The 23,592-nt window shown below is 38.7% G+C and overlaps 1 protein-coding gene across 1 annotated transcript; it reads right to left on the bottom strand.

Annotated features, from left to right (window-relative positions):
* Positions 1–22,147: 22,147 nt before the first annotated feature.
* LOC122652461 (two-component response regulator-like APRR1) lies at positions 22,148–23,135 on the bottom strand. The gene is made up of 3 exons (XM_043846204.1): positions 22,900–23,135; positions 22,647–22,802; positions 22,148–22,542 (listed from the first exon to the last, which is right to left on the bottom strand). The coding sequence occupies exons 1-3, from the start codon at positions 23,101–23,103 to the stop codon at positions 22,348–22,350; spliced, it is 555 nt and encodes a 184-aa protein (XP_043702139.1). The 5' UTR covers positions 23,104–23,135; the 3' UTR covers positions 22,148–22,347.
* Between the last annotated feature and the right edge of the window lie 457 nt (positions 23,136–23,592).

Below are 23,592 nucleotides of genomic sequence, written 5' to 3'. Positions count from 1 at the left end.
TTACTATTGAGGAGTGCATTCTTGAAAGAGAGGGAGACATTCAGTGTTCGTCGTCCCTGCGCATTCGGTATTCTCATCAGGCTAGTTACTTTGGGAATAGAGGGGAAGCACCTAGATCTTTGTTCTTTATTTTTCGCTGCAATCATCATCACTATGGATGCGAAACAAGGTCAGTGGTTCTATCCCTATTTTCTATTATTTATTTGATTGTGTTCTTGAACGCCCTATGGAGATCCTGGCTTTTGGGATTTTGTCCCTATTCGGATCAATTTAATCTAACAGTTTTATCTTCAAATCACACGCACATGTGAAAGAAATATAAAGAAAGACAATTGATCTCCTACTAAAAAAAGAAGACAGTTGATATCAATTTTTTTCCCTTTAAAGTGATGAGCCATGTGGAATATTCCTTTCAATCTGATGTTTGGCATGTGCATTCATATATTATATGCTTTAACTTGGAAGTGTTTAGCCTCTTTTACAATGTAGGAGAAAGAATCTTTTTCTTTTTCTTTTTATAGAATATTGAAATTAGAATTGAATCAATATTCAATAAAGAACATCCCACTTAATTTACTAGTATCCATGGGGAAGAGCCATGGTTGCACATGTAAGAAGTAATAATATTTCATATTATATTTTAGCCACCAAGAAAATCAAGTTGAAAGAAGCAATGAAAAAGGAAAGTATTAGATCTTGAGGAGAATGGGTCTGGAAAACCAATTTGGTATATATATATATGTGGGGTAGGTGGGGGGATCCTAGACTGCCTTTTCCTCGAGGACCAACTGCTAGGTGATAGCGAATATAACCTTCGAACTTAAATGCTTGAGAGCACACTTTAAATAAAACCACTATATGGTTTAGAAGTAAAATGAAATTGACTAAGGCATAGATTTGGTATGATTTCTATTTGAATTTAGGATTGATTTCATGAAATAATCAACAAATAGATTTTGGGCCAAGAAATTGAAATTTTATTGATTGAATCAATCTGAAATATTTCAAGAATAAGATTTCGGTATGATAGTTCAATTTCTGAGAATAAATTCTCTATATTTCTTTGGTGAAGGGTGGTGGTGGCCGGGTAGGGCTGAGACCAAGAAGGAGGTGATGGTGGCGACGATGGTGGCGGTGGCGCATTGGTGATGGTAGTAGTGAGACCATCAAGTACAGAGTGGTATTTTATTTTTAACATGAAAATACTTCTTTACCCATCAAATTAACTATGTTCTCATTAAAGAGCAAGAGGTGAACTCAATTTTATTTTCTTAATTAAAACAACTCCTCAGCTGTTTCAGAATTTTCTGTTTCTTTGAAATAAGGTGCAGCCCTCAACACAAAGGATATCGGTGTCTGTATCCCCCTACAGGGTGAATTTACATTTCCAGGCATGTGATCTTTGATGAGCACAATTTCCCATATGCTAATTCTCCTTCTCTTTATGGTCGTGATACTTTTCAAGGGGAGGTCACTACCTTTTCTGATACATCTGACTGGTTTACTTTAAATCAATCTTCAGAGCACAGTTTCGATAGTATAGTTCAAGGTGCTGATAATTCATGTTCAAAACCATTCTATCTCTGTTTGCCGCCTATAACAGGAGATCTCTCCTTGGTCAGGTCACCATCTCGATCATTTTCCTATCCATATGGTGTCCATCCTGACATCTACTCTTTTAAGTCTCTGTCTAATAGATAAAATCTCATTGTAATTAGATTTGGTGAAAAAGAAAGAAGTTGTAACCTAGTTTTTTCCTCTTTTAATGTAACCCATTAATTATTTTAGTTTATGTTTGGAAGTCAAGAAAAGAAAAGAAAAAATAAAAAGGATGTGTTTGTTTGTAATCAAAAAGGTTACAAACAAATTTTGTAACCATACAAGTTTACCCTTTATTATTTGAGGTGGCAGTACTTTAATGAGGTTAAAGATGTAAATTTCTTATCATCTATGAGTTTATCCATCTAATTAATCACGCAATACTTCCCCAAGAAGTCTTCTAAGGATACGAATGGGAAAAAATATATGGTTACAACAATAGGCCTTGGTTACAAACAACTTTACCCAAATAAAAAAAATATAAAGATGGATTTACCAAATTATCCATCCAATATTTTTATTAACTAGACTATCAAATATAAAGATGGATATTACAAAATTACCCAAAACACTCTCTCTACGATCTACCTCACCCTCCTATGTTTGTTTACACTTGTGCCCTTGATTTCCCTCTCTAATTCCCATTTCTCTCTTTTTTTGTTTTTTTTGCTAATCAACTTTTATTAACGGGGGAACAAAGTTCCGCTAAGATCAGCATACAAAGGAAGAGAGATAAAGTCTGGAGGAACCAGATTACAAGACAGATGATCTTGAGACTGAGCACCTAGAGAAGCAAGACGGTCAGCAACAGAGTTAGCTTCACGTAGGGTGTAAACAAAGTGCACTTCTTCTCCTCTCACCACTCACACCTTCCCCTACTGATGATGTAGGTTGTGGGAGCCTTTCCCAAAGTTTAAACTTCAAACGAAATGAAAAGCAGAGGACCAAGACAAAAGAAAAGACCAAGAAAACCACAAGGAATGCAGAGAAAGCCAGGGTAGTCTCCTATGCAAATTCCTTCCCAACTTCAGAGCTTGCCAACATCAGAAATGTAGAAAACCTTCTTAAGGATTTATTGGCTGGAAAAAGAAGGGAAGTGGTTGAAGTAGAGAGAGGTGGTGATCGAATAAGAGATAACTTGAGGGTAAAAACGTCAAAAACTATAAATAGTTGAAGTAAGAACATTACTTTTTTTTTTAATGGAAAAAGAAAGTATATGTATATATACCCAAAGAACATTACTTTGGGTAGTTCTATAACACCTATCTTTATTTTGGGTAGTTATTTAAATAAAAAATTAGATAACCTGGCAGCAAATCCTTCCCCTTTGTAATCCTGTAATTTTTTTGAAAAAAAAAATGTCTAGCATAAATTAAGACCGGTGACCAAAGTTTTTCTGCACTTGGTGAAGGAGTCCAATTACATGGTCACATCAACAAGGATTTAGTAATTGGTATCTGATATAGTATTAGACTTGGCCAATATCGATTTGGATAGATGGATTTGTCGTTGATATTGTTGGATAATTGTATTACAATTCCTTACAAATTATTGAAACAACACGAATTGCAATACAATAGATTAAGCAGTAGAAACTAGGCTTGACCTTTGGCTGAAATGAGAAGACCAAAGCTTGAATTTGATGTAGAACCACACCCGCAATAACTTGAACAAGCTTGAGGTTGAGTCACACTTGTGGTGCTGCCTTTAAGGTAATTGATACCTCCTACTGCCAAGGAGTGTTCTGCACCACTACCCCAAGATAAAACAACCTCCAACTAGAAGATGAAGCAGTCCTTCTAGTCCCTTGAAGGAGCCAAGAGCTTCAACACAGCAACCCTCTAACACACTTAGAAGAAAAAGAGAGAGAGAGAGAGAATAATACTCGTAGTGATTGCTAAGTATGAGCATGAACATGTATCCAAAGACGTCGCTTACAAAGCAATTGGTTGGGTTTATATAGGCCCAAGACCAATCCTTGCATTCCCTTGGAATTCTCAAGAATAACCATCCACTTATGACCAAATTGAAGAATAAGATTTATGGGCATGAATATGGACATGAATTGGAGGTTAATTCCAAATTCATGGTCATTCCCCACTAAGGGTCATGAATGACCTTAAAATTCATTCATTCTCCACTAAGACCATAAAGGCCTTAAAATCCCATAAAATGGTCATTCTCCACTAAGGACCATAAAGACCTTAATACCCATAAAGGGAGAGACATCACCTATGGCCATGAATTGAGAAATCAATCTCATTCAATATCCTTGACCCACCTTCCCACTCATGATAGTGACCATGAATAGACTTTAGGGTACCCATAGAATGTTACAACCTTTGGAATTACTTCTTTGATCACATGGGTCCCACACCATAACAAAGCAATCAAAAATTTTGAAACTTAAAATAAAATAAAATATATTTTAAATCTAACAATCCCCACAAGTTTCAAAACGACACAAGACACACATCTTTGTGATGAATTAGACACTATAGGACACATCGTTGTAGGTGTCTTCCGGACTTGAACCTACACTAGGTCTAATGAACCGCGCTACGAGTAGAGGTGGAGTCAGACTCCTTGAACCTTTTCTCATTGGTGTAGCTGACCGTCACATCAACCATATCCCATAGGTCGACTCTTGTGCTACCCATCATAAAATCACTTTGGACTTTTGAACCGGCCATATCCCTTATCTTGAACTCGTGAATGTTTTAGAGAACTCGCCTATAAGTTCTCATCGGCGGCGGCCACACCCCCTACATTCACTTAGGTTAGTCCCTAGTGTGCACCACAACTGACACACCCCCACATTTCCTGGGATTAGACTAATTAAGAGCTTTACCGCTCAACCTCTTTCTTTGTGGTAGTACTACTTTCACCATCTACAGCTTGGAATGAATATTTATACAAGTAGTAGTACAAAATCGGTCAACCAGTGATTTCGTTTGTACCCCTTGAACCTAATTCAGACATTTAGCCTCTTCACATAGGTAGGGTGTCCATCACATGACCTATGGATTAGGCATTAACCCCATTCCTGTAGATGCACTACACAAGTTCTTGACAGACATAGGCTTTGTGAACATGTCAGCTTGGTTACTTTCTGACTTCACATAATCGATAGCTATCATTCCTTCATCTATGTACTGTCTCACAAGGTTGTGTCTGAGGCGTATGTGCCTCCTCTTACCATTGTATATCCGGTTCTTGGCTAGATGTATAGCCTCTTGGTTATCACAATGTAGTGATACCGATGGCGCCGGTTTTTGCTACAATGGAATACCCGCCATTAAATTTCTAAGCCATTCGGCTTCCGTTCCTGCCTTTTCCAAGGCTATGAACTCAGCTTCCATGGTAGAGCCTGTCCCACAAGATTGTTTTGTGGACTTCCATGAGATTGCACCGCCTGCTAGTGTAAACACATATCCACTAGTAGCTAAGGACTCGTTTGTATCCGAAATTCAATTTGCATCACAATACCCTTCCAAAACTGCTGGTTTACCACTATAGTGTAAACTATAGTTTATAGTGCCTTTTAGGTACCTTAATAACCTATCAACTGCGCTCCAATGTTCCTTACTTGGATTGTGAGTATGTTGACTCAACTTTACTACCGCAAGGGCAATATCTGGACGCGTACAATTCATTAGATATGTGATCGAACCAATAATTTGAGCATATCTTTTTTGATTCACTGGTTCACCTAGGTTCCTTTTCAAGTGACACCCCATATCAAAAGGTGTTTTAACCGCTGAAACTTCATGGTACCCATACCTTGAAAGTATATTTTCTGCATATCGGGCTTGGGATAATGAAATATGATTTCCTTGCTTGGTGATTTTGATCCCAAGGACCATATCAGCCTCTCCTAAGTCTTTTGTGTCGAAACTAGACATCAAAAGTTTCTTAGCTTGATTAACCATTTCCAAGTTTGTTCCCATTATGAGCATATCATCTACATATAGTAGTATGAATACACTCCTACCACCATGAAACCTGCTATATAAGCATCTTTCAGCGTCGTTTACAACGAATCCATTTGAAATTAGAACCTTGTCCAATTTTTCATGCCATTGCTTCGGTGCTTGCTTCAATCCATATAAGGATTTTCGAAGTTTGCAAACCTTTCGCTCTTGGCCAATTACAACACAACCTTCTAGTTGCTTTATGTAAATTTCCTCCTCTAAGTCCCCATTAAGAAATGCCGTTTTCACATCCATTTGATGGATGACCAGGTTATATATTGACTTCATTGCCAACATAACCCTTATCGTGGCAATTCTAGACACCGGGGCAAATGTGTCAGTAATTAATATTAGGCTTTTGCCTAAAACCTTTGACAACAAGTCTGGCCTTGAAACGATCAAGTGACCCATCACTGTTTAATTTCTTTCAAAATATCCACTTGGTTTCCAAAGTTTTGGATCCGAATGGTAAATCCACCAATTCCCAAGTGTTATTCGCCAAGATTGAATCTAGTTCACTCTTGATTGCCTCTTTCCAAAAGACGGCATCCAGTGATGTAATAGCCTCTTTGTATGTAAGAGGATCCTTGTCTACTAAATAGACAAGCCACTCATCATCTGTATATTTGGATCTTTTGAGTCGCTTGCTATCCTAGGCCGACTTTCGTCATCATTACTCAATTCTTGATTGGTAACCCTTTCATTTGACTCCATTTCCCCATTAGTCAATTGACTATCCTTACTTATAGGTAATATGGACTTAAAGGGAAATAAATTTTCAAAAAACTCAACGTCTCTTGATTCTATGATGCTATTTGGTTCAATAACATCATCCATGGTTTTGATCACCATGAACCGGTATGCCGTACTATTTGTAGCATAACCCAAAAACACACAATCACATGTTTTTTGTCCCAATTTTTTTTTCTTGGAATCCGGTAACAACACCTTAGCCAAACAACCCCAAACCCGTAGATGTTTTAGACTTGGTTTCCTACAAAACCATTTCTCAAATGGAACCATACCAGTCTTGCTATGTGGTATTCTATTTGATAGATAACATGCCGATAGCATGGCTTCCCCCCACATATCAAGTGGTACACCTGAACTCAATAACATAGAGTTCATCATCTCTTTAAGAGACCTATTTTTTCTTTCGGCAACCCCATTTGATTCCGGTTGGTATAAAGCGGTTGTTTCATGGATAATTCCATTTTCCTCACAAAACTTATCAAGGTTAAAGTACTCAGCCCCTCTATCAGTTCTAAGTCTCTTAACCTTCTTACCAAGTTGATTTTCAACTTTCATTTTGTAAGATATGAACGCCTTTTCGGCCTCATCCTTTGATTTGAGTAAATACACCATGGTATATCTAGAGTGGTCATCTATGAAAGTTATGACATAGTTGTTTCCTCCCCTAGACTCATATGACTTGTAGTCACATAAGTCACTATGGATTAATTCCAAGAGATTACTCTTCCTATCCATAGTCTTGTGAGGTTTTTTGGTTAACTTTGCCTCTACACAAGTTATGCACTTGTTTACGGGGGATTCCACCTTATCGGTAATCATGCCTAACTTGCATAGTTTGATGATATATTTCACACTACTATGACCCAACCTACCATGCCACAAATCAAAAAAGTTAGAAGAGACAATCATATAAGCAGAAGAAGTACTAGTTTTCTCAATTACAATATTTTCAACACTTAGTACAAACAATCCCTCACTAAGGTATCCTTTCCCCACAAAAACATTATTTTTAGTGATAACTGCCTTATCACTTTTAAAAGCTAATTTCATTCCTACTTTATTAAGCAAAGGAATTGAAATTAAATTGCGCCTAATATCCGGCACATGAAGAACATTGGTGAGAACCATAGTCTTCCCTGAAGTGAGTTTCAAAGTCACTTTTCCTTTTCCCATAACAGGAGCACTTTGGGAATTCCCCATAAATACCTTTTCATCCTCTGTATTCATGGAATAAGAGAAAAACATCTTCATATCACCACAAATATATCTTGTGGCACCGGTATCCAATACCCAATCTTTTGGTTTTTCAACCAAATTTGCTTCCGTGACCATAGCAATAAAGACGTTGTCTTCAACTAGATTCACCTTTTCAGAATTTTTCTTCCTGAACCGACAATATTTTTTAAAGTGTCCTAGCTTACCACACACAAAACAAGTAAGTTTCTTCTTCTTGAAAGAAGGCTCATCATTGTCTTGACGATTCTTCCTTTTCTTGTTTTGTTTGTTGGTCTCTACCAAGTTCACTTTTAGGCGTCTTTCCCCAAGGTCTTTTTCACCCTTGTCCTTGTGCCGGTTCTTCTCCTCAATTTTGATCCTTACAATCAATTGGTCTAGAGTCAACTCCATCTTCTTATGTTTCATAGACGCCTTAAAGGCATCCCAAGAAGATAGAAGCTTTTTAATCAAGGCACCGGTCACAAATTCTTCCGGTAGAACCATCTTTTCCTTTGCTAGCTTTCCAACCAAAATTTGAAATTGATCAATTTGACTTGAGATGGTGTCACTATCTTTCATAACAAAGTTTAAAAAGTTAGCCACCAAGTACTTCCTTGAACCAGCATCCTCAAGAGAGTACTTTTTTACCAACGCATTCCAAATCGAACATGCATACTCCAAAGAACTATATACATGGTATAGGTCATTTGATAATGCATTCAAAATTCGATTCTTGCACTGGTAATCCGCTTGAATCCAAGCCACCCTTTTGCCCTCCTTTTCAGGATCATTACTTTTTTTCGGCATGGGTTCAGTCAAGGCAAATACCACCCCAATTTGGGCTAATGCAAACAACATCATTTGCCTCCATCGTTTGAAGTTTTGACCTCCAAACTGTTCGATCTTGTCAAATTCAGAGATAATCCTCATCTTACCCAAATTCGGGATAAGCTCCGTCACCGACGGGATAACATTGGTGGGAATTGAGTCAACGGTAGGAAAAAGAGGAATCTCCTTACCATTGCGGCTAACAGGAACTCCGCCTTCTTGGTTGTTGATTGCTCCTTCAATACTTGTGTTTGAAGGATTTTCTTCATTGGCACCTCCATCAGCGGTGTTGTTGTTCGAAGCATCACCCTTGTTGCTTACGACTCCAAGATCAGCCATGAGATCTTATAATATAAATTACCTTAAACTTGTTGGATAATTGTATTACAATTCCTTACAAATTATTGAAACAACACGAATTGCAATACAATAGATTAAGCAGTAGAAACTAGGCTTGACCTTTGGCTGAAATGAGAAGACCAAAGCTTGAATTTGATGTAGAACCACACCCGCAATAACTTGAACAAGCTTGAGGTTGAGTCACACTTGTGGTGCTGCCTTTAAGATAATTGATACCTCCTACTGCCAAGGAGTGTTCTGCACCACTACCCCAAGATAAAACAACCTCCAACTAGAAGATGAAGCAGTCCTTCTAGTCCCTTGAAGGAGCCAAGAGCTTCAACACAGCAACCCTCTAACACACTTAGAAGAAAAGAGAGAGAGAGAGAGAGAATAATACTCGTAGTGATTGCTAAGTATGAGCATGAACATGTATCCAAAGACGTCTCTTACAAAGCAATTGGTTGGGTTTATATAGGCCCAAGACCAATCCTTGCATTCCCTTGGAATTCTCAAGAATAACCATCCACTTATGACCAAATTGAAGAATAAGATTTATGGGCATGAATATGGACATGAATTGGAGGTTAATTCCAAATTCATGGTCATTCCCCACTAAGGGTCATGAATGACCTTAAAATTCATTCATTCTCCACTAAGACCATAAAGGCCTTAAAACCCCATAAAATAGTCATTCTCCACTAAGGACCATAAAGGCCTTAATACCCATAAAGGGAGAGACATCACCTATGGCCATGAATTGAGAAATCAATCTCATTCAATATCCTTGACCCACCTTCCCACTCATGATAGTTATCATGAATAGACTTTAGGGTACCCATAGAATGTTACAACCTTTGGAATTACTTCTTTGATCACATGGGTCCCACACCATAATAAAGCAATCAAAAAATTTTGAAACTTAAAATAAAATAAAATATATTTTAAATCTAACAGATATAATTTATAAACTAATTTTTTTTAATCATTCTTATCCTTGGTCTGTACCGATCCATTGGACCGGCTAGGAATTGGTATTGGCCCTTGTTGATAATGATAAGAATCGATCGATCCGATATCGATTACTAAAACCATGAGTGGGGATTGGGGAAGAGATTCATCTAGTCTCTAATCCACAACTAAGAAAACTTAGACATTGTAAGTATACATGATCACACAATTGAATACACGGATTTACGTGATTAGGCAAGATTGTCTACGTCCACAGTTAGGTTTGTCAACCGGTACGGTTTGAGTACGGTACCAAAAATAGGTACCCAATACCGATATCGTACCATATCGTTTAAGAATACCATTTTCAATACCAATACCGTACCATTTTGGTACAGTATGGAAACGGTAAAAAATCCGATTTTTAAAAAATGGTATTAAAACTAGTATAAATTCGATACCGATTTGGAGAATTACTGGTTCATTGACCAGAAAATATATACATTAGATCAAAAGAGGAAAAGAAAATTCTTTATTAGGATAATTAAAAAGAAAAAAGTTAAAAACTTAAAGAAGGTAAATCCATGTGATTATACACAATTCTAATTTGAAAGTTTCTTCTTAGAATTTTAGAGAAAAGCAAAACTGAGATCCAAGAAGAAGTCTAAAACAAGAAGCCAGAAAGAACAAGCAAATGCAAACGACATGAATGAAGGAGAAGAGGAAGAAAACCATACTGGCAAACTCAAGTTCAACCTTCTTCATAAATTGAGAGAGGAGACGTTTATGAACTTGAAGAGTCAACAGAGCTATGCTCCATGAGACTGCGAAAACCGCTATGAATCCGACTCCTGTAGAGCTTCCCATCTCTGTCTCTGTTTTCTTCTTTTGTCGTCTCTGTGAGGAATGAGATTTCTTTCTCCTCTTCTTCGTCTTCTTCTTCTTCTTCTTCTTCTTCTTCAAGTCGAAACTGATCAGGCCTCAGACATCGGAGAATCCCTCTTTTAGAGAAGGAGAAGGAGAAGAAACACAACAAATGAAAAAGGGTAAGGTGCACTCAATCGAGGAGGCTCTGCGGCACCGAGGGGAAGCCTGGAAGGGCGAAGGGGAAAGGGCCAAAAGGAATTAGGGTTGGTTTTAGCCTTTTAGGATTTAATCATAGCCATTTAGATTTTAGGTTTTTTTTTTAAATTTTACAAGTATATCCCCCAAAATGGTATGGTTTCGGTACCATTTCGGTATAACGATACGGTTTCGGTACATACCGATGGTATTGTACCCAACACCGATACCATACCGTATCGTGATTAATACCGTTTGATCATACCGTACCATACCATTTTTGCAACGGTACGATTTGGTACGGTTTTATGCGGGCGGTGTCGATTCCAAATTGACACTCTTATCACAGTGAGATAAGATCTGCTTCACTATCAATGGAGAATAGAATTACAATCGCTCGTCCTCACACCTAGCAAATTGCATAATAGAGAAAAAGCTGTCGCTACAAATTTATAGTGGAACCCTATACAAGAATTTTACAGAAATACCCATATACTTCTCAAAAATATTTCCCTAGGGTTTACTGCCCCAAAACCCCGCATGAATCAGCTTGTTCATCGAGCCCCATAGTATAGTAGATTGACACGCAAGATAGGCCGATTCCTCTTCACTCACCTTTTGCAATCAACCCAAATCTAGGCGACGAGATACAAGACATCGTAACCCCAACATGATCCTAGGTCAGTTATCCATTGAATGAGTTGTTTCTCGAGTTTGTAAACACTGATTCATACCGTCGAGAAAATCTGAAATCATATCAGCTAGCGGCAAAGTGGAGTTGATTTTTTTCGGGTTTTAAAACGTTGATTGATATGGCAAGCAAGTCTAGCTGTTTGATGTCACGTGGAGATCGGAAGCAGCAAATCCAAACCATCCATTTATCTTTTTCAGTAAAGGAGAACTGATTGGGCCGGGCCTTTTAAAACCATAGCCCAACCTTGAGTCCCCTTAGCTGGGTCCAAGCCTGGCCTGATCCTGGCTTGGGGTCAGAAAAATCCAACCCTGATCCGCCTTAGGGTCGGCCTGGGCTGACCTTGAACGGCCTTGGCCAGGTTGGACTCGGGCCGTCGGGGCCAAATTTGCATCCGTAAGAGTTGATGTTCAAAAGGAGCTATGATGGCAATGCTCACTCTCTCTCTCCTCCTTCCTACTTCTTTCGCATTTCTCTCTAACTTTCAGCATCGACGAAATCGTTGTCCCCTCCAATTCACTGTCCCCTCCAATTCTTCACATGGGGGTTGGAATGACCATCCTACCCCCTACCTGAAAACACTGCCTAAGATGGAGTCCACTCCCCCAATTAGAGTAATTGGATGTGCCCGCGAATTGGTGGTGGTAATTATTCCGAAAGATGGGTTTCTAGGATTCGGTACGAATGTCCCGTACATAGGAGGAGGGGGGTCGGAGAAATCCATCCCCGATAAGAAGGTAGAAAGAATGCGAGATTGAAGTTATTGGTGAAATCAATGGAGATGGGTAACACCGGAGTCGCTTACAACCGTTCGATGACGGGCGTCATGTCTGACTCCGATCGCTGTACTCTCCACCTCCGTCGTTACGTTTCACAGAGAGGCCTTGGGGGTTCCTTTGAACTCTCCCTTCCATCAGTACACCCTCTTGAAGGTTGTCGTCGACACCCCTCGTAAGGACGACGCTTTTAATTCTGGCAATCCAGTGCTTAAGTCCTATGATATGGTCTTTATTCGGTCCTTGAATCAGTTTACCTCCGAATGCGCCTGCAAGGTTTCTGAGGTTTGTGCTTTGAAGTTTCTTCAACATCTATTCCTATTCGTTCCTGTCCAATTCTGAGTTCGATTATTGTTAATCAATGTTTCAAGTGTTGGGATAGTTTTTGTTAATTTGACAATGAATTTTGATTGAGTTGGACATATCTTTGATCCATATAGGTGGATATAATTCAGATTGATTTCTCCAAGAAGCTATACTGTTTCGTTTGAAGCTTCTCCTTGTCAAAGCTGGAATGGAGGTACTTTCGTCAATGCTACATTTTATGTATTTATGGAATAGTGAATCAATGAATTCATCACAAAATTGTTAATTTAAATTTTCCCCCTTATATCTGGTTGTTCTCCACTACATTTCCAACTTAGCCTGCGCAAACATGAGAAAAGGAAATGCAGACATTCACACACAAGCACAAGCAATTTACCGTGGTTTGAATCCAATGCATGTACATTTACCCTAGAAAATTAGAAAATTTTCTATTAATCAGAAAATACTACACATCTCTCCAGCTCACTGTTTGATCTATCTCGGTTTTTCCCAAAGATACAATAAATAAGCACCCTAGAAACCTTGACATTTAGACAACTACAATTTACCCTTACATTAATTGATCTTTAACCAACCTGTAAAACATATACAAACCCATTAATAATTGCGTGGGCCCTGCAAAATACAAGATACAACCTCAACAAATCTCTATCATCACTTGGATTCTACAAGCCACCCTGAAGAAAAAGGGTGTTGGTGTTGATTCTACTAAATCTCCTATTATCGCTGTCTGACTGTCACACCCAAATTGGCATGACCCACACCCTGCTTGGGTGCCCCACACAGCTCACTGTTGCACAATGTGGTATGCCTTCACCTCTCCTACTGCAACGAACTGATTGGAGTAATCACTTCACTCACAAGATCCGAAGCGAAAGAGACCCGTTTCTTCCTAGATCTACATTTGTTCATAGCCTGAATTGTCTGCACTTTGGAGTCTTCGTCATCCACCTGTACCTCTTGCCTGAGGTCTAATAGTAGCTTTACTTGTCTCAATACTCCTTAGAAGTCTATATTGATTCTAAATCATTTGTCCCTGCATCACAACTATGGCCCCCTTTAGAAACCCTGAGAACTTGACCTTTGAATGAGCATATGTAAGCTCTTGAATCTAGTGTGCCCAGTGAAATCAAAATTTTCTTCTAATCTAATGCATGTCTAACCCCAATTAAAGTTTGCATAATCCCATCAAACATCCGAATCAGCACCGTCCCAATCGCGACATTTTTCTAGCCGTACCATTATCGCATGCATGATATATAACAAATAAATCCTTGAGTGAACACATGAAATGAACAACCCGAATCTAATATCCAATTTGAAGCTTTCGTAATTGATGAAATAGTGATATAGATATCTCTATCACCCTAGGACCCTTCCAAGATAGCAGCTTTGGATAATTTATCTTCATTCTCCTTTTTATCTTCCTTACGATTTGGACAATTGCTCTTATATGACCCTCCTTGTCACAGTAGTAACAAGTTATTTTGCAACCTTTTGATTTGAACCAACCCTTTTTCTTACCGGACCCATCTCATGTGACCTGCCTCTGCCGTGACCAACAACTGTTGTAACCAAAGCATTATCCTTTTCTGACATCGCCTCACCACTATTCTCTGTCGTGTCTCATTTCTCAGCAAAACAACAAAAACTTTGTCAAGTTTTAGAGTATCCTTACTGAACAAAATTGTAGTCACAATATGATCAAATGGAGGAGGTAATGAAGTCAACAGGAGGAGTGCCTTAACCTCCTCTTTGATCTTAACATCTTGAGCAGACAACTCCATCAATATCCTGTTGAATTCATTCAAATGCACCTCAAAGTTTGTTCCCTCTAACAATTGAAGACCATACAATTGTTTCTTAAAAAAAAAAAATGGGTTTGTTAGACTCGCATAACTGGGATGACATCTCTAGTGATGAGGGTGATCTAATGTTGGATGATACTACGAAGTTTTTCTTTGCATCAACTAAAGACTTCGTTAAAGCCATTGATTTTGTTTCAATAGCAAAAGGCATGCTGCCAAACAATATGCAGTTAAAGGACTTGGTGTCTGGAAGTGAAGCGAAGTTGCAGACACCAACAAATAATTCTATAGAGCTGTTATCCACTGCCAAGGAATTTGAGGGATCAGATGTTGCTAATGAGAGCTCCATGCATTCAAATGGCCTTGGTGAAATTCGTGATACAACATTATCTATCATGCCATCAAAACATCAAACCCCCGGTTCTGAAGATCATTTAGAGTCCTCACCTAATAATGAATTGGCAGTTCTCACTGATTCTGTGGAAATGGAGTTCAGTCCACAAAAGTTCGAAGCAAAGTGCCTGAGGTTTCGGTGGGGTCTGATGTAGTTTTGGTAGCAGTCGGAACAACATCCCTTGATTCAACAGCACAAGAATGCATCACTACGTATGAGACAAATCCTGGGTTACCACATGAAACAGTGTTTCTTATCACTACTGTTGAGGACATTGAACCTTCTACCGCATTTGATACAGATTCTAAAATTTTACCATCAAGAGATTCTATTGCCATGTTTGAAGGTGATCTGGTGTTACCCATGGATATGGTGGAAGTATCCACTGGTAAGCAAAATGATCTTCTTGATGAAGATTCTGAAAGGTTGGAAGCACCATATGTTACAACGAATGAAATCTTACAAGAGAGAGAAGGGTGGGAACAGATGGATTTTGTTTTGGTTGCATGTGATGCGTCTTTGCCCAGAGGTTATGCAAATGCTGAACACTGTGAGAGATCTGGGAATGCGATAGCTCTACTCAGAGATGAAATGCAACTTGAGGTTCCTAGAGGAAGTTTTTGCTGAAATGGAAGAGCAAAAGGAAGAAGGTTCTATTAACGTCAACCACTCGACAGTGGAGAAGTTAAGAACTGGTAGGAGATCAATTTGGGTTTGAATTTTAACTGGAAGAAAATTCTCTTTGTGGAAAACAAATATTATTGGTTTCAAGCTTCTTGTGTTCTTTCATGAATTAATCTCTCTTCCTCCCCCTTCTTCACCTCATCATCTTCTTTTCTTCCTCCTCCTTTACTGAAGGGGTTTGACTTGCTCATTCCATTTTTAAAAGTTTCCTGTCTTTTTAGTAGTATATGCTTTGTATTCTTGGTTCTGTTATCTACAGCTAAAGGCAGATTCCAAAGGCCATATTATCAAGTTTTCCCTTTCCTCTCAAGCGTTTGTGAAGCCTGTATTTTTTTTAAGAAGAAATATCGGAAACTGAAAAAAAGATGAAAATGTTGTTTTCTTTTTATCTCACAGTTATGATTGTTGATCAATACTAGTAAAAATAGCTGATATGCTTCCAAAAATTTCGAATCAACATAGTCAAGTTAGTCCAGAGGGAAGAAACAGGAGAGTTGGCTGAAATTGGTAAGATAAAATGAATTTACGACAATTCATGTGCTCCCTTTATTCGAGAGTGCTCTCTTTTCTTCAGCCTTGGTCTTCGGCGATGTTTTCTATCCACTGCTAGAAATTTTAGCTTTATTTTTAAATCTTCCCCCTATGTTGATTACTGACCCTTTGAAGAGGTAACGTTTCCTATTTAGAATACCCAATGTCCATGATGGAGAAAGTGATTGGATGAGTTAAGGGATACCTCTTGTTCTGATGGTCTGGATCAATGTTACAGATGGAATTTTGATAACATGTTCTCATGATTGGGACATACAATCTCCTCATCATGATCATAAGTTGTCATCTTGGGAGTTTGAATAGGCTGACTTCTTAGAAGCTATTTTACATATTTGAGGACCAGGTAGACTTGGATCATGAGATTACTTGTATTCATTAGCAAGAAAGTTCTGAAATAATTTGTCAAAGGCTGATGTGAGATTTCTTTTTCTTTTTCCTGGATAGGCAGGCGGATACCAAATCTTATGCTTTTTATCTGTGCATTTTTTCTTTGCCACTTTGCAAACTCTGCCTAATCGACATCTAGGATTAGGCATTTTCTGATGTTTTCCTATTAAACTCATCTAGAATTAGCTGTTCTATGGGATTGGATTGCCAAGGAACTTCTTGGGTTGAAGGCACCATGCTTTGAGAGCAATGTAATGATGTTACTCCAAATTAGATATGACACCCAAGTCTTTAGCCCGAGGCATACCTAACACCATATGGACAGTTATTCAAGGGTACACTCTTTGACTCAGTTTGTCGTAATTCCTGCTATATTTAGTTACATAGTTAAACGTGATTTAGATTTACCATCTGTGTATACCTGTGGACACAGTCAAACTAATCTAGTATAATGATATGACGATACTGAGTGGGTCTGGGTTTGTTGGACTAATATCCAAAAGATAAATTAGGGAGAGGGGGGCTGGAAATGGGTGGAGATAATATTAAGAAGGCAATGAGTCAGCCCCTGTAGGGCTTTCTAAGGAGTTACCACAAAGGAAAATCTGATGGTATTCGCCCCACTAAGATCTTGGAATTCCAATCATGGGAGAGCAAGTGGGCGAGCTTTGATGCAACGCTTAAGTTAAGCTATTGCAACCTGTTGGTTGCGGGTTCAAAACTTGGAAACAGCCTCTCCTGCAAAGCAGGGGGTAAGGTTGTGTATATTTGCCCCTCCCAGACCATGTAGTAGCAGGAGCCTCGTGCACTGGGACACTCTTCAGAGAGCAAGTTGCTTGGATTTTTCCTCCTGTCATTCCTCCTCAAAAGTCAAAAGGAGGAGGGATCAAAGGGGAAGTACTTTCTTGTATTTCTTATACTAAGAAATTACACTTCTGCCTGGATCCCCAAGGCAAAGCCCTTACACTAGTTTATGACAGAGGACCAAATACCATATTGAGGTTTTCTTGATTGGAACTTTCTTCAGTGTCCTTGCTGTATGTCATTTCTTTTTCTTGGCCTAGAAGATCCCTTAACGTGACTATGTTGAAGGAATTTGATGTAAAATGGAAGGATTAATACCCCCACTATGCTTACAGCATCCTTTGTACAAAGAATGTTGTTTCTAAACCGTAACAATCATATTATTAAGGTCAAAACTTATGGACCAACCAGTGTCAGTCTTGCCCTTGGAGCAGAGCAGAGACACACAGAGTAGAGCTCAGATGACCGTTTTCATTAAGTGAGAATAATGATAGAGTTCTTGTTATTTCTGTGCTAATGATCAATCCGCTATTTCTTTTGCTTGTTGAAGGTGACGAATTTGATTGATTTTCTTGTTACTTCTGTGCCAGTGATCAATCCACTTTCTTTTGCTTGTTGAAGGTGAAGAATATGATTGATTTGACAACATTTAGGTGGTTTCCCCAAACAACAAGAAAATACTCATATAATAATAAAAAATCCTAGAAAATTTTGTGGGCAGAATGTTTTCTAGTGAATTAACTATATTTAGTAAAGAAGTACTCCAATGGGATCAACAACATATTGGTTCCTGTTGGATTGATATCATATATCAAAACATCAAGGTGATTTTATGTTTTAGATCACTGCCGTACTGTTTCATTGGTGATTGACATGTGTTGAAGGTGAAGAATATGATTGATTTGACAACATTTAGGTGGTTTCCTCAAACAACAAGAAAATACTCATATATTAATAAAAAAATCCTAGAAAATTGTGGGCAGAATGTTTTCTAGTGAATTAACTATATTTAGCAAAGAAATACTCCAAGGAAGCTAATGCATATGCAGCATGCAGGGTTGGGATCAACAACAGATTGGTTCCTGTTGGATTGATATCATATATCAAAACATCAAGGTGATTTTATGTCTTAGATCACTGCCATACGGTTTCATTGGTGATTGACTTGTGTTGGTAATCCATCCTAGAAAATCTTAGGCTGGTAAGGCATCAAATGGTGGAGATCCTATGTGTTTGTAGGAAATGTTTTAGTATTTTGCTCAAAGAGGGCCACTTCCTGTCTTCAAGATTCAAATCACATATTGCTAAGATTTGAATGTGCTATCATCAGAATTCGTCAGACATGAGGCTAATGGGAACTTAAAAAGTGCATTGGCTTGTTGAGCAAATTGATCATGCTAAACCAAATAGGTTCCCCCCCCCCCCCCTCCCCCGATGTCTAGGGTGTTGCTATGCTAATTTTATTTTGTGCTTCCATTCCAAGGACCATATCTTTGACATCGCACTATAGTTTTGTATAAGTGAATTTCTTGGACTTATGCAGTTGCTCATTTTTACAGTTGCAAGTTGCAGCGCCTCATGTATGACATCTTGTCAATAATACTTTGGAAAGTTTAAAGAGAACCAGCTATCACCAGCTCTTCAAGGTAAGCTGTGAAGCTCAAGTCAGTACATGTCATGCCTGTGATACTCTGCTTACAACTCCACTCAACTCCACGGGTTACCTTCATGTGGTCCTTGTTGGAGGCATTGATTAGGGGAATCCAAACATGGCTTGGGCCTATTATAACCTGTGAGACCAGACATGAGAGCATGGATTGGAATGGCAGATCCGAATTTTGAAGCCAACTCAAATTGTTGGGATAGAGGGCTCGTTGCACCAAATTCCAGGTTGTTTTATTGTATATTGAATTAGTGACATTAATTTAATGGTGGCAAGATTGCTTGGAGTCTCCACTAGTGCCTTAATCCAAACTATTTGGGATTTGGAATCAGGTATGTGAATCTTTTAACGCTTCATTTGGTTAAGAGACAAAAAAGTATATACCCTCAATTATTTTCCACTATCCGGATATTCATTTCTTGTCTATCTTTCCTCTTTTCAGAGCCTTTGACTTTCACCCCTGCATTTCCTCTCATTGCATGTGACCTAATTCTCTTGGTTGTCTCCCATTCATTTTTCGACCAATAAAAGATCTGGGACTACTACGTGTCATTGGATGCATTTTTTCTGGTTCTCAGTTTTGTTATTCATCATACCAGGAAGGATTGTTTTTCCCTAGTCCACCTGAACATCATGTCAACTATGCTTGTCAAAGCAACAGTGCTATAAGTTTGCATTAGGGCTTTAAGTTCTGTTCAAGTGGGATGTGTATGTAACAATGTTCACCTTTATCTTAGGATAATCCATATGAGTTTGATTATTTAAGCAATGAAAAACTTAATAATAAATCTTTGAGGGTATGTTTGGTTGGCGAGAAAAGAATAGAAAGCAACAAAAAAAATAAAGAAGAGAGGACACAAATTTTTTTATCAATGTCATGGTTACTTTTGTCTTTCTCAAATTGGGTGAAAGTGTGAAACTTTCTTACTTTTTTGTAAAAAATATTTCCCCATGTTTTATTCCCAAAAATTATTTCAATGCAGGGATAACAAAAAATGTTTTCAAAAAATTCAAAGTTATTAATGCAGTATATATGTGAAATGATAGGATTTACCCTCATTGAAAAAAAATGTAACACTAAACGGGCAAAAAAAAAAAAGTAAAGTTACGACATTCTTTCACCAGTCTTGGTTACAATAAGATTTTTCTTATTATATTTATCTTTGGTATTCTATCCATTTCTGCAAACCAAACATACCCTGAATGAGTTAATATTTATAGCAAACAACTGTTTGGTTGATTGATTAGTGGTTTGCCGATTGGAGTGCATTTCCCCTAGGAGGTCAAGAGATAGACTCTCCTAGTTTGCATATTGTGCTAAAAACAGACGCGCCCCCCCTCCTCCTTAGTAGTTGTAGGTTTTTGTTGACTTGTTTTAGCCTTCCCTTTGTAGCTTAGAGTAGGATAGACCTAACAAAAAAAGTTAATACCTATAAGCATGGTGTATTTATTGGTACAAAATTGCTCAAGCGCGGATCTGTGTCCTTGTATAAGTACCGTCCAAAGCCCTCCAGTCCTATTCATATGGAATCCACTCCTCCTTTGGGTCCCAAATTGCTCTTTTTTTTTCTACATGTACACGCGCTCGTGTAGTCATGAGCGATTCTCAAGCTTACATAGTTTAAAGGGCACACACTTAGTGGGTTACTTGTGCAGAGCCAACAAGAATCAAGACTGCCATTCCCCCCATCCTAGGGCTGTCTCAATGGCTGTCCTTAAGCGCATGGTAGTAGCCTTTATTTGATAAAGTTAGATTCTATTTCTAATTTAGAGGTCAATTATGTGTTCTTATTATAAGCTTGTTGAATTTGTTATTCAATAACAAAAGTGGCTAAATATTATATAGATGTTTTAGAGAGTAGTTGGAGAAATTGTTGTTAATTCTTAATTTCTTCTAGGGATTGTAAAGCCAAACAAAGACTTTAAAAAGAGGTGAAGAAGAAGAGAGGAGATTTCCTTTGCTGGCTCAATCTTTCTAGTTTATATGGCATGCGGTGAGAGCTTGTTGCTTTACACGCTAGTGGACAGTGGAGAGCTTTGTTTAAGAGCTGATGAAGCTCTTTTAGTCTGGTTGAATCCACTCCTTGTTTTAGTAAAATACAGAATCACGGGAATCTTGGATCGTGTTGTTGGTAACATTGGAATGCCTTTTAAAAATCTCTTCATTGTTAACCCATGCGTGAGTGTTTATTATTTTTCCATAGAACTACTAGTGGTTTAAACCAAGAAAGACAGTTGCACCCAATCAATATTTCCATCAAGTTCTTCCGGACCAGTTTGTTCTTATTTTTTGTAATGCTCTAGAGTGGGGGTAAGGCGGTCATTGCGTGCCTTACCGTGTCTTGGTAGCACGGTTCTGCCAGGCAGCTCGACAATAGAGGATCCAAATTGAATGCTCTACGCCTCTACCCCTGTGCCAACTAGGGCTGCAACTGGATTGGGTTATGCTGGGCCTTTTAAAACACCAACCCAACCTTGAGTTAGGGCTAGAAAAATCCAACCCTGACCCACCCTAAGGGTCGGGCCGGGCTGACCCTGATTGGTCCTGAGTCCTGACCATGGGGGGAAGGGAGATGCATAGGCTGGGAAGAAGAAGAAGAAAGAACATGCAGAAGAAAACAGAGTCAGGTTAGGCCGGGCCAGCTCAACTCGAGGCTTCAACCCTAACCAGGCCCAACGCTGACTCAGGGCCGTTAAATTCCCAACCTTGACTGAGGGCAGGTCAAGGTATCTCAACCCAGGGCCTGTTCAGGCTTAGGACGAGCTCAGGCCGTCAATGCTAAACTTGCATTGTTAGGTCCAACACATCAAGGCGGAGAGAGAGAGAGAGAGAGAGTGCACCGGTAAGCTTGATTAGAACTGATGGTTAAAGTACGAAATACGACTGATCGGTTAGTAAACGGTTTGATGCCGGGCCTAGATTGATTATTATTTGTGTATTCATGGCATGGTTCGTAATCTCAATGTCTTGGATCGGATTGGATCAGTGCATTAGATTGGTATCGCCCAGAATCAGGCCGAACTTAACTTTGATTATGGTTCAATAACCAACCGATCGAATATAAAACTTATCCATGCCTAGCTTATGAGGCCTGATTAATTAAATGATGCGGTAACAATGCGGGGCCTTAAACTGGTGGGGAACCGATTAGACCCGACCAAAATCGACCGGGATCAACCGGTTAACGTCCCTATTGGCAGGTTCATGTAACCCAGTTCTTTATTGACATTCACTTCCCCACTTATGCACTGCTCCATTTGAGTTATATCAACAAAAGAGAGAGAGAGAGAGAGAGAGAGAGAGAGATGTACAGTAAGACTATTGGCACTGCACAAGTCATTTCAGTTTTGGTTTTTTCAACAATCATATTGATTTACAACTTAACTATATTTACATTTGGAGATTTTTTTCAATCTTAAAAGCTTCCATTAAAGTAAGCTTATCATAGGCAACAAAACAACCTGCAACATTACTAAAATTTTTCTTCTCAATTGATTCACATCTAAATTTGACACCTCTTATAGCTTTTAAAAGGATTATTAAGGTATCAAGTTAGTGGACAATGCACTAAGGAAATAATTACTCCAAACACCATCTTCTTCTTCTTCATCTTCTTCTCCCCTAATCTGCAAACTCCACTGACTTTGTATAATACTCTCTCCGATCTCTTCATTCCTCGCAAACCTTCCTCTGATTCTTGGCCTACTATCTGCTAATGTCTTCCTACATGCATACTACATCAAACCAAAAAAATTGTTTAAAATCTTATATAATTAATTAAACACAAGCAACACTCACATTTTGAATTTTGAAATTATAAGAAAATCACATATTAAACCTTGATCTTCTTATTGAAGTTCCTCTGGCTTCTCTTGATTCGATACCTTTCGATTCTTTCTTTCCTTTCTTGAGCACTGTAACAACGAACTTTCTTTGTCCCTTCAATGTTACACTTCTCATGACTGTGTTGTTGTTGTTGTGCCAAATTAATTGTCTAATACAAAGCAATTAATTAATCATAATTTTTTTTTCTGCAAAAAAAAAAAAAAAAAAAGCAATCTTTTTTATGTGATGTGTTGTTCATGGCTCACCTGTAAATCTCCGGTACTAAACACCTTCCTCATGGAACTAGTTTCGAAATCGAAGTTTTCGAGGTTAGATTCATCAAGAGAAGAGAAAATGGGATTGTGACGAGGGTAGTGGAAAGCGTCATTGGGAAGAGATTGGCTACTCATACACCTCTGTAACAAATTGGGTCTTTGAGCGTTGTAGTAATTGTTGTAACTCGGACCCATTAGAAACTCATCAACTGAGTCGTACTCGTCGCCGATCAATTTACCGGCAACAACTGGAGTGATAGTAGTAGTAGTAGTAGTTGTAGGAGGAGGAGGAGGAGGAGGTGGTGGTGGTGGTGGAGGGGAAGGAAGGGTTGCCGGAAAGAATTCCGGTAAGGAGGAGGAGGAGGAGGAGGAGCTGAGAGCGAAGAGGTCACCATATTCGTACATGGCAGAGTTTAATTGTGAAGAAGAGAATTAAGAAAAGAGTTAGAAGAAGAAGAAGAAGAGTGAAGAGAGGAGTAATTGATGAGTTGCAGAGAACTTCAATTTAAGTTGAGTTGGAGACATTGAATAACAGAGATGAGACAAGAAGAGAGGCGCTAGAGACCTTCTTATTATGCTAGCGAGGCGAGAGTGGGGCCCAGATGGACTGTGACGTGGATGATGACGTCATCTTTGAGAAGGCGTTGAGGATCCGGTTTCAACTCGCCCGATTCCGAGACTCGG

The sequence above is a fragment of the Telopea speciosissima genome, chromosome 2 (assembly GCF_018873765.1).
Source record: "Telopea speciosissima isolate NSW1024214 ecotype Mountain lineage chromosome 2, Tspe_v1, whole genome shotgun sequence".
Lineage (NCBI taxonomy): Eukaryota > Viridiplantae > Streptophyta > Magnoliopsida > Proteales > Proteaceae > Telopea > Telopea speciosissima.
This window is presented reverse-complemented; position numbering and strand designations above follow the sequence as displayed.